The 11,857-nt window shown below is 37.8% G+C and overlaps 2 protein-coding genes across 7 annotated transcripts in view; one reads left to right on the top strand and one right to left on the bottom strand.

The window, feature by feature from the left end:
* Nucleotides 1–11,857, top strand: part of LOC106878624 (protein IWS1 homolog) — an 863,399-nt gene that overhangs the window by 620,414 nt on the left and 231,128 nt on the right. The window lies entirely within an intron of this gene.
* LOC106881926 (serine/threonine-protein kinase Nek7) overlaps nt 1–11,857 on the bottom strand; it is a 55,776-nt gene that overhangs the window by 28,313 nt on the left and 15,606 nt on the right. For 3 of the 5 annotated variants that reach the window (XM_014932451.2, XM_014932450.2, XM_014932449.2), the window contains 4 exons: nt 11,210–11,320; nt 9,813–9,921; nt 3,152–3,259; nt 1,686–1,780 (listed from right to left, as the gene is read on the bottom strand). In XM_014932451.2, coding sequence (XP_014787937.1) covers nt 1,686–1,780; nt 3,152–3,259; nt 9,813–9,921; nt 11,210–11,320 — 423 coding nt within the window. The remainder of the gene's footprint in view (nt 1–1,685; nt 1,781–3,151; nt 3,260–9,812; nt 9,922–11,209; nt 11,321–11,857) is intronic. The other 2 variants (XM_014932453.2, XM_014932452.2) reach the window with 1 other exon arrangement.

Below are 11,857 nucleotides of genomic sequence, written 5' to 3'. Positions count from 1 at the left end.
TAAAATACACCATTTTGAGCGTGGCCGTTGCCAGTACCGCCTGACTGGCCTTCGTAGGATTTTCGAACGAGATTGTTGCCAGTGCCCCTGGACTGGCTCTTGTGCGGGTGGCACATAAAATACACCATTTTGAGCGTGGCTGTTGTCAGTACCGCCTGACTGGCCTTTGTGCGGGTGACACGTAAAAGCACCCACTACACTCTCTGAGTGGTTGGCATTAGGAAGGGCATCCAGCCGTAGAAACTCTGCCAAATCAGATTGGAGCCTGGTGTAGCCATCTGGTTTCACCAGTCCTCAGTCAAATCGTCCAACCCATGCTAGCATGAAAAGCGGACGTTAAACAACGACGATGATGATGATGATGATGATATAAAGCTATAAGCTTTATTCAGTTCGTATGGAGTTGCCTCTCTTATGTACATCTCATCGACAGTGAACTTGAAACATTGATATCTGAGATTCCCGAGAGAGGGCAACACTGAACAAACTTGGTGTTTGCACACCTTTTTACCATAAGAGAGATTTTTCTCCATGGTAACTGCAGTGTATTTGCCTTTAGTAACTGAAATATGCAACAAGCATATTTCAACTAACCTAAATTGTGACAGATTTATGTTACAAAGGTTGACAGACTGCCTACACTGTGCAATTATTCGCAATATCTCTGACATATGCTATAGTTGAAGTTACTCCAACATTAAAAAAACCACTTATTTTGATACTTCCTATACAGGCTTATACAAAAGGCCTAAAAGTGTCGTCTGGGGCACATACATCCCTCAGCCACACTACCAATACAATGTAATGATGCAGTACAAACAGGTGACCCCTTTGATGGTTGTTCAGTACAGAATCAACTAATTCATTTGTTTCTCTCTTCAGTCTTCATCTGGGACCAAATAACAAATTCAACTCGGTAAGCTGGTCCACTTGTGAGTTGGGTGTCATGACCACTGACACAATGTAGTGCCCTTGACAAAATATGAACCACCAACCTCTTGGCTGGTTGTCTCATCCATGAGTTAAGTCACCTACGCTTTTTCACATTTACTATATATATATACTAAACAATGTGTTAATGTTTGACCTAGATCAGCTATGAATATTCTGTCATTTTTCTCATATATAATGTATCATTATCATCAACATAACTTTTATATTTGCTTTTTCCATGCTGGCGCAAGTTCGATGAAACTTTTTGGAGCAGTATTCTAGAACTGGATGCCCTTCTAGATGACAACCCTAGTTTCCAAGTAAGATACTTTATTCCAAAAGGTCACACAGAGAGGCATTTTGTTTATGGGTGATATAAACATCAGTACCTAAGTGTTGTCAGTGGGAAGACACATGCCAAGAAACACACACAGGGCATCAATACAGATTCCATGAATCAAATTTCACTCACAAAGTAACATTGGCTGATGAGAGGCTATAGAAGAAGACACTTGCTCAATGTGCCACACCATAGGATCAAACTTGAAACTACATGGGTTTGAAGTGAACTTCTGAACCATACATCTACATCTGCCAGATGTTTTGAGTTGTTTAACAACAGGTCATCAAAAGCCATCTTGCCCCCTTTTTTTATACCTGGTGTATCTGAGATAACATTATCCAATGTGTCACGTTGTATTTAAGATGATAAAGTGTGATCTGAAAGAGATTTGGCTCTTTCTTTAGCTTACCTCATATAACAAACACCCAAGGGACCAAATATCTGATTTGAAATTATATCCATTCTCATGTATTCTTTCTGGAGACATATAATAGGGAGTTCCAACTGTAACAGGAAAATAATAAAAATTACATTAAAAAAACAAACAAAAATGATTCAAGACTGCAGGAACTGACAACTACAGATGTAAACAAACACACACACACAAATAAATATATGACAGTCTCCTTTCAGTTTCCTCCTATCAAATCAACTCACAAGGCTTTGGTCAGGTCAACGCTGTAGTAGAAGACACTTACCCAAAACTACCATGCAGTAGGACTAAACCTGAGACCACAAAGCAATGTCTGTACTCGATAAAATGTTTTTAGAATGATTGGTTATGAATTAGTTCAATTTCCTTTTTTGGGGTGGTTCTCTAGATTTTACAGACTAATACTGAGGTAGAGATTACATGTTAAACAATTTGAAATGGTCCCAATTTCAAACCCAATGTTTCCTTTTTTATTAATAGTGAATGACTTGAAGAAGATTTGATTGCTGCTTTTAGCAGGTTGAGTTACTACATATATTGAATTTGCTAGCATACAAGATGCATTTCATTTATTTTTAAATGTATCAAAAAATTGTCCCGCAACTAATTATGGATAGGAGACCAGGTACCATAGGCTAGGGAACTGGATAAGCATAAGTTCCCTCAATACAATAATTGTTGTTAACAACAAATTATTAAAAACAAGCCAAAATATCACAGAACATTAGCACAAACTTATAAAAGTGTTCTTACAAGTATGTCAGCAGTTATGTCATTATATCTCTTTCCCCAGTATGCATTTTACATTATTTAATGACTGCATTTTTTTTAATTATCTAAATGAAAATTTCTCCTACAAAGAGGAAAGGAATGTTGAATTTTCATCTCCCTATCAGCTATTTGCAATGAGTGGATAACAAAACCACAGTAGCCATGTGCTACCCTGCTGGCTAATCATGATTAGATAAAAGCATCAAAGAAAGAAATATGAGTTTTACACCCTGTATGGAAATTCTCTTGGTCAAAATATAAACAATTACACAGTTGATCTGAGAAGATAAAATTGAAACAGAGTACTTGTATAACATATCAAATATTTATGGTGTCATACTTTATTTCAGTCACAGTATTGTATAGACATGCACAGAATCATACATTTACCTTTACAAAGCCATTTAAAAATATCTTTCATTAAGTATATGATGAAATATATTAAATTTGTTTTTCTCCACAAACTATACTTGTAAAATAAATGTGCCTTATGTAAGAGTGCATCTTATATGATGATAAATACAGTACTTGGTGCTTCACCAATTCTGCAATATTCATTGCTTGCTTATTAAAATAAAACCCTCCAAAACAAACATGTTTTTAACCACGAAGTCATACAGAAACAAATAAAAACTTTAGATTTACATAGATATGTCCTCCGTTTTACTCACCAAGAGAATGGGCTGCAGTAGTCTTAGAACTGAAAAATCGTCCAAGACCTAAATCACCCAATTTTACTTTTCCTTGTGCTGTAATGAAGACATTGGCAGGCTTTATGTCTGAAAGGGAAATTTAAAGTTAATTAAAACAAATTTAAATAGAATTTTATGTATGTGTAACATATATAAAAAGTAGTGATGTGAAGTGAATGAATAAGGAATTAAGTGTAAGCCTATGTACAAATATGTGTATGATGTGTAATGCAAAGTGTTAGTAGATGGTGTGGGCAAGATATCAGAGTATGAGTGTATGATGGAAGGATGTATGTGTGAGTTGTATGGATAGAGAAGGCAGGTGATGTGGAGTGTGTGTCTGTATGCAGTGTGAGAGTATAGGTAGAAAAGGAATGGTGAAGTATAGCATGCATGCATGTGTTTGAAGTGGATTAGAAGAAAGCAAGTCTATTTTTAATACTGGCAGAGGCAGCTGTGTTTAAGTAGATCAGTTGTTGTTCATGATAAAGCAAGGGAAGAGGAGGACCATGATGCTGTATAATTTAACAGACAGCAAGATGCACTTGTGAGTGGTCTGGAGATTTAAAGTGGTAGGCTACAGACCTGAGTAATCCAGTGTTGTTGTCTCAAACACCCAATAAATGTTCCTTAAAATGATTGGCTAACCTCCAACCAGTTTTCCCTATATACAATAAACCACAGAGTTGGTCTTTGATACAACATTTTCAGAAGTGCAGATGAATAATCCATAACATGGAAAAATGACCGAAGTCTATGTAGGGTGGTGATATTGTGCATGAAGTGAGTGATGTAGGTGTTGCAATAGGCACAGGAGCTGGTGAAGGATCCATGTTACACTGCATACAGATACACATACTTCATATTGCCCTTCTTCACCACTCAGACTGTGATGCCTTACTCACCAGATGAACACAACCTTGTTCATACATTCATAACTTGCTGCTTGCTTGCCCTCTCTCTCACACACACACACACACACAGTATGGACAAATATACTGTACTTCATTTCACATCACTACATAAATCTGCTTCACATCCTTCCTCACTCTTCCAGGATTGCCATGTATACTTTCTGTACACTCCCTTCTCACTCATTTTGTAAAAAAAAAAAAAAAAATTTAATAAAGACACCTTCTTTACTCCACTACTTCTCAATTGCCATTCAAATATGTGACATGGTGTGTTTTTTTGTTTTGTTTTTCTTTTCCATCCTTTCATTCTGTCTTGACAAAGGACTACTGCTTGAAATGTTAATTTAGCTTCCTTTCTTTTCTGTACAGCATCTATGACTTTGTATTCTTGTTTGTTGCTGCTTTCTTTTTTTTTTTTTGCCACATTTGCTTGTATCTTACTTGGATATTAATTACAAGACCTATGCAAACCTAATTATTTATTACTGTGTTTATTATCTCAATGAATATGCTTTTTCTTCAGGAACAGAAGCTTCTGAACAACATCTAATCCTATTACAAGGTACAAGTGTGCTCTACACAACAGTAATGCTCACATATCTAGACGGTATGCTTGTGCATAGATATTTGATATACTGCAAAAATATTCTAGAAAAAAAAGTCATTGGACTGATACCCCTATATTTGGCTTTTGTGGACCTGGAGAAAGCCTTTGACAGGGTCCACTAATCCCTTATCTGGTGAGCGATGCGGAAACTGGGGATTGACGAATGGTTAATAAGGGCTGTACAGGCCCTATACAGAGAAGCCGTTAGTAGGGTTGGGATTGGAAATGAGTATAGTGAAGAATTTCGGGTAGAAGTAGGGGGTCCACCAAGGATCAGCCCTCAGTCCCCTTTTATTCATCATAGTCCTCCAGACAATAACAAAGGAATTCAAGATGGGTTGCCCCTGGGAGCTTCTCTATGCTGATGACCTGGCCCTCATAGCAGAATCACTACAAGAACTAGAGAAGAAACTTCAAGTGTGGAAGCAAGGTTTAGAATCGAAGAGCCTTAGAGTCAATGTTGCAAAGACCAAAGTTCTAGTAAGTAGGAAGGCGAATACATCACACATCCCTTCAGGTAGGTGGCCCTGCTCGATCTGTAGAAAAGGTGTAGGTAGAAACTCCATAAGATGTACCCAGTGTAAGCTATGGACACAGAAGAGGTGCAGCAACATCAAAGGCAGATGAACCAGGAAGATAGCTTTTGTATGCAGCAGATGCACAGGGGTAATAAACACCACAGATGTTTAGAAAACAGACTCCATCACACGCCAGGGGAAGAAACTAAGAGTAGTTGATAGCTTCCACTACCTAGGTGACCAAGTCTGTAGTGGTGGTGGATGCTCAGAGAATAAGAATAGCCTGGGCAAAGTTCAGAAAGCTTCTACCCCCACTGGTGACAAAGGGCCTCTAGCTCAGAGTGAAAGGTAGATTGTGCGATGAATGTGTGCAAACTGCCATGCTTCACAGCAGTGAAATATGGGCTGTGACTGCTGAAGACATGCATAGGCTCAAAAGAAATGAAGCTAGCATGATCCGCTGGATGTGTATTGACAGTGTGCACACACAACAGAGTTTAAGAACCCTGAGAGAAATGTTAGACATAAGAAGCATCGGATGTGGCGTGCAAGAGAGACGTTTGATTTGGTATGGTCATGTACTGCGGATAGATGAGGAGAGCTGTGTGAAGAAGTGCCACTCTCAAACAGTGGAAGGAATCCGGGGTAGAGGGAGACCCAGGAAGACATGGGACGAGGTGGTGAAGCATGACCATCGAACGTCAGGCCTCACAGAGGCAATGTCAAAAGACCAAGATCTCTGGGGGTATGCTGTGACTGAGAAGACCTGGCAAATAAAGTGAGTTCACAGCTGTAACCTACACCAGTGTTGCATAACCAGCCCACTCAAAAGTACCTTGGATAGTAGGGCGACATGCTGTGCTTGAGGAGATCTATTGAGTCAAGGACATCAACATCAAAATGAAAATCAAATGGAAATTGTAGTTGTGATCCCCATGTGAGTGGCACGTAAAAAGCACCATCCGAACATGGCCGATGCCAGCAACGCCTTGACTGGCTTCTGGGCCTGTGGCATGTAAAAAGCACCATCCGATCGTGGTCGATGCCAGCTCCTCTGGCCCGTGCTGGTGGCATGTAAAAAGCGCCCACTACACTCTTGGAGTGGTTGGCGTTAGGAAGGGCATCCTGCTGTAGAAACACTGCCAGATCAGATTGGGGCCTGGTGCAGCCTCCTGGCTTCCCAGACCCCAGTCAAACTGTCCAACCCATGCCAGCATGGAAAACGGACGTTAAACGATGATGATGATAATGACACTTACTAACATTCCCCACACTTTAGCATACTGACAGACTGCAGTCAACTTCTGATTTACTATGATTGCTGCACTTTCAAAATGACAATCTGTATACCACGATCATCAGTTACCAAATGCATCTACTCCTTTTTTTAAAGCTCATGCAGGAGCCTCTATCTACATAGTCACTTGACCTCCTAGAAATTGAGGTCAAATCAGCTTAAGTATAAAGAAAAGATACATTATCTAATGTAGTTCTAAGAGTCTGGAATGCCTTTTATTATGTCTACTGAAGCAGAGTTGGCCTTGGACTAAACAACACTCATTTTATTGCCATCCTTAAAGTGACTTGCCTCTAAATCCTGTATGAATACTTTCCAATAACTACTAACTTTTGGAACTGCCTCTCTACTCACATTTTCTCCCTACAGACATCAACTTGCAGAAATCTATGTCTGAGAGGTCCTGCATAAAATATGGGCCCTGACTCTTCTATTTGGATTAAAAGTGTAAAATAATATTAATAAAATATTGATAATTTTTTTGTACATAATCTTTATTTTCAACCTCAGAAATTTAATTGATTAATGTTAGTTCCATATCATGACTATATTTTTTGACAAACAGGCTCAACATATCAAGTATGGTACAGTAAGGCATCACTTGCCAATGAGTATGGCTTGGTAACCTGTCCCATGCTTTGCTAATTATTTTAGGTGCTTTTGTAGTCATGTGTATACACAGGAACCCTCTCGCCCCCTGCCCCTGCAGAATATCCTGCACCAGTACCATGGCTGGTACTCATTTCAGCTAAGTTGACGTGAGCAATGTGAAATGAAATACCTTGCTCAAGAACACATGTTACCTTATTCAAGAACTGAATCTACAATCTTATTACCATGAACTGAACACCCCTAATCACTAGGCTGCAGTTTCAACCTAGTTGGATTTCATAGATATTGACTTAACTATAAATAATGTGAATGGTGGGGGGAAGGGGGAATGAGAGAGAGAGATTATATGTGTGGCTCTTACTTTACTAATGCTGCAATGTGAGATACATAAGATATTAGTCTAAAACTATTTTTGAGCAAAGCTAAATATAGATTCCTATAGGAAATGAAATAATACAGATTCCTATATCTTCTTAATATATAAAACATTTGTGTATGTTCTTCATGGATTTGAAAACTGAGTTGCTGATTTTGATGTACAAGGTATCAAAAGATTTAGTAATCTTTCGGCTACCAAATAAAGTATGTTTTTTGTACAACTCTTTTTTACTACAAAAATAACCTCAAAACCGAGATTGGGTCGCACAATTTTGAGGTCTTTAGCTGCCTGAACAATTTTTATGCCTTAGATAGAGCATAATGAGAAAATGTTTAAAATACATGGAGTTTTACCAGGAAATGAAACTTTGAAGACATACCGTCAACTTTATAAGTATTTAGTAGATAATCTTTTAATGTGAAGTATGTTTGTCTGTGTTTTGTTTAGCCCAGAGTTGCCTCTGATGTAGCAGACCCAGCACATTATTTTTTGTCTTTCTTCCTGAAATACTGTAAATCTGTGTCCTTTTGATGAAAGGGTATGTTTTAACAGAAAGCGTGACGGGCCACAATCATGGCTGTTAGGCACAGGTCATGATCGTGTCCCAGATAGATGCATTTAATTTATGGGCGTTTGTTGGGGTCTAATGTCACTCAAACGCTCTGATACCCCCCAGAATGCAAGAGGACTAATAGTTCAACTAATGACTTTCCAGATGATGTAAAACTGTAGAATTGTTCATCAGAAAATGACTGAAAAACATGTCTATAAAGAATAGTTGTTTGCTTCATACTCCTCATGTGCCAATTCTGTCCATAAATAAGGAACAAATAATACAATGTGGCTGTAGGTCATAACACCCGGGTGCATTGCTAGTAATAACATAAATTTCCTATATGAAATGAAATCATTTGTAATCTCTGTGTTGTGTTATTTATTTTAGCAACATCATTCTATGACACTAACAAAGAATAAAAGACAAAGCTGACGTTAGCTTCACTGGTTTCCAGAACAATGAAGCACCATACTATCATGTCATTAAGAATGAAATGTCCAATTTTCTTATGCACCAAGTTTGACAGTCATTAACTCTAATGTATTATCCTGAGAATTCTTTGTTTTACAACATTGAAGAGTTATATCATCACTTTCTGAAATGCAATTCATGGTGTCTTGTAAATCAATTTTTGTGAACCCATGGAATCCAATGCATCCCAGACAGCTTGAAACATCAATGAGGTGTTTGGTGAAGATGTGGTGACTGAGCACACTGTATGTTTGAGAAGTTCCAGTCGGGTGACTTTACTCTTGAAAATAAGCCCTGTGGTAGACTTGAGACTAAGGTGGGTATTGATGAGTTGGAAACAGTGGAAGCAGATACATCTCAAATTGCACCTGAGTTAGCAGTAAGGTTTGATGTCTCAATTCCAACTGTATTTGGAACCATCTGAAACAAATCAGCAAGGTAAAGAAGCTGGACAATTGGGTATCAAATGAACTGAACGAGCATCAAATGACACGTCTTGAAACTTACTGTTCTTTGCTGTCATGGTATAAAAGCGAACCATTTTTGCATCGTATTGTTATGTATAATGAAAAATGGATTGTTTTCAATATTAGCAAGCATTCTGCACAGTAGTTGGATAGAGACAAAGTGCCAAAACACAATCCAAAAAAGAATATTCACCAAAAAAAGCTAATGGTGTTTGTTTGATAGTGTAACGCTGGTGTCATCCACTACAGCTTCTTGAGACCTGGTATCAACCAATTGGATGAAATGATAAGTGAACTTGCAAATTAAACAACTGAGATCGGTCAATAGAGACAGGCCAGTTCTCTTGCAAGACAATGCTCAACCACATGTTGCACAAAGAACGCTACTCAAGTTATAGGAACTGAACTTGGAAGTACTCTGTCATTCAACGTATTCACAGACCCTGCCCCAACTGGCTATCATTTTTCCAGGCATTAGACAACTTTTTGCAAGGAAAAAACTTCAAATCTGAAGGAGATGCAAAAACAACCTTTCGTAATTTCATCATCTCTTGTTCTCCAGAATTCTTCACTGCCAGCATAAATAAGCTATTGATAAAATGCTAAGATTGTGTTGCTAATTTAGGTGCATACTTTGATTAATTGCATTGCTTTTTGTTGAGATAAAGTAAAATAAACTTTCAGTTCAAAATCAGCCATTTCATTCTTAATGACCTGATAGATACTATAAAACATCAGAGCTCTATAACTAGGCTATCAATGCCACTGTCTTGTTACTAGTTGGAAATAAAAGAGATTGCAGTTAACTAGCTACCTTACCTCTGTGCATAATCCTACGAGAATGCATGTGCTCCAGGGCACTGCAAATCTGAATGAAGTACTTCCAGATGGTTTTCTCAGGAATCAGCCGGCTACGCTGTTTGAAATGCTGGGATAACAGAAAAGGAACAGAGTGAGAGAAAGAGAAAGAGAAAGGTAGAGAGGGAGGGAGAAATAAAAATGAAGGCTGCGTAAAACAATGTAGATGTATATCAAATATAACAAGATATAGAAGTCATTAAGCTAGCTGTTAATGAAATTAATCCAGTCTCAGAATTATCCTCTGTCAGCTTTGCTTTACAGCAATATTGGTTTCAAACACTAGCACAAATTATGGTGAGAAGCAACATTCACTTCAACTGTTTCCAAATACTGAGCAGAGCTTTTTATGCTTTGAGCATGTGTTTAAAATCTAAACCTAATCTGTGGGACTCGAACTTTAAGCACATAATTTTAAATTAAAATGAGTGGCAATATTTAAGGCAGCAAGCTGGCAGAATTGTTTACAGCACTGGAAAAAGTGCTTAGTGGCATTTCTTATAACTTTGCATTCTGAGTTCAAATGCTGCTGTGGTTGACGTCTTTCCTCCTTCAGGATCAATGAAATTAACAGCAATGGAGCACTGGCGTTGTATTAATGGCCATGTGCCAAAATCTGAAACTAAACTGAGTAGCAATATTTTGATATGCACAGCACCAATACAGCAATTTTGCAATAGGGGACACAGTTTATAAGTATTTGACTGCAATGTTCCCTCCAATTTTTACAGGTCAGTGTGCAAAAATCTTATTTCCTGAGACAAAAGTATCATCATCATTTTAATGTTCACTTTTCCATGCTCACATGGGTCTGATGGAATTTGTTAAGGTGGATTTTCTACAGATGGATGCCTTTCCTGTCATCAACTGTAACCTGTTTCCAAATAAGGTAATATTTTCCCATGACCAGACATGTTTACACAAAAGACTGGAAACATAGGACACTGCTTGCATGACAGTAACACTAATTTACAACTATTACGTGATGTCAAGGCAAGGGGACAACAACACATGAGTGTCAAAAGTATGTGCACACACCCAGGATATGTGCACAATTATTTCTTTAGTGCAGTGATTGCAAAATGTGTACATATACATACAGCTTAGAGAACACTGACTGGCACTAGTTTATTGATCCTCAGAATGATCAATAAAGTACGATTTAAATGCAGAATGTGAATAACAAAATATAGCAAGGCATTTTTGAATGGTGCTCCACTGATTCTGCTAACTACTCTCTTTTGTATGGCACCTGGTATCTGCACAAGTCTACAGACCCCTTTTGTATAATACTTCATTGATTCTGCCAGTCTACCATGCACTTTTGTACTCCAAATAATATTACTAATAGAACAAACCTTTATCATGCGGGACAAGTCTCCAGCATCGGCAAGTTCAAGTACAATGTTCAGTTCATTTTCCTCAATAAATGATGCTAAATATTTTATAACATTTGGATGATCGAGTTGCTGCAATGATAACAGTTAACTTGTCAATTTGTACTGGACAAACCAACATGCTGTTCACAGGCCAATAAACAAATTTACTGTTTTAAAACATCAAAACACAATATTACTTCCAATACACCATCAACATCATTTTATATCCTTTTTCTCATGCTAGCATGGATCTCATAGTATCATGCTGCTTTTTGTGATTTTTCATCATCTTATCTTAATATATAAATCTGAAGTTGTGTGTCTGTGTGAAGCCTTTTTGAATGTTTATAGAAATCCACATTTTCCACTTTTTCGTAAAAATTTTTTACATCAATGGAATTTTCTCGATCTGAACTTTCCAGTGCAGTAATTAGATTTTTAAAATTCCATTTACTTTGTGTGATTTAAGGGAGATTTGGCTGTTGTTTCTAGCAACTTTTATATTTCATCCCTTCTACCTGGAACGCCATTCTTACACACGCGCTCAACATAAAAATATAGAGAGTAAGAGTTAAAGAGGGAGAGGGAGAGAGAGAGAGAAAGTGATACATACAATGTCATAGATTA

Source organism: Octopus bimaculoides, chromosome 10 (genome assembly GCF_001194135.2).
Source record: "Octopus bimaculoides isolate UCB-OBI-ISO-001 chromosome 10, ASM119413v2, whole genome shotgun sequence".
Taxonomy (NCBI): Eukaryota; Metazoa; Mollusca; class Cephalopoda; order Octopoda; family Octopodidae; genus Octopus; species Octopus bimaculoides.
Note: the sequence above shows the minus strand (reverse complement) of the source record. Positions and strands in the feature narration are given on the sequence as shown.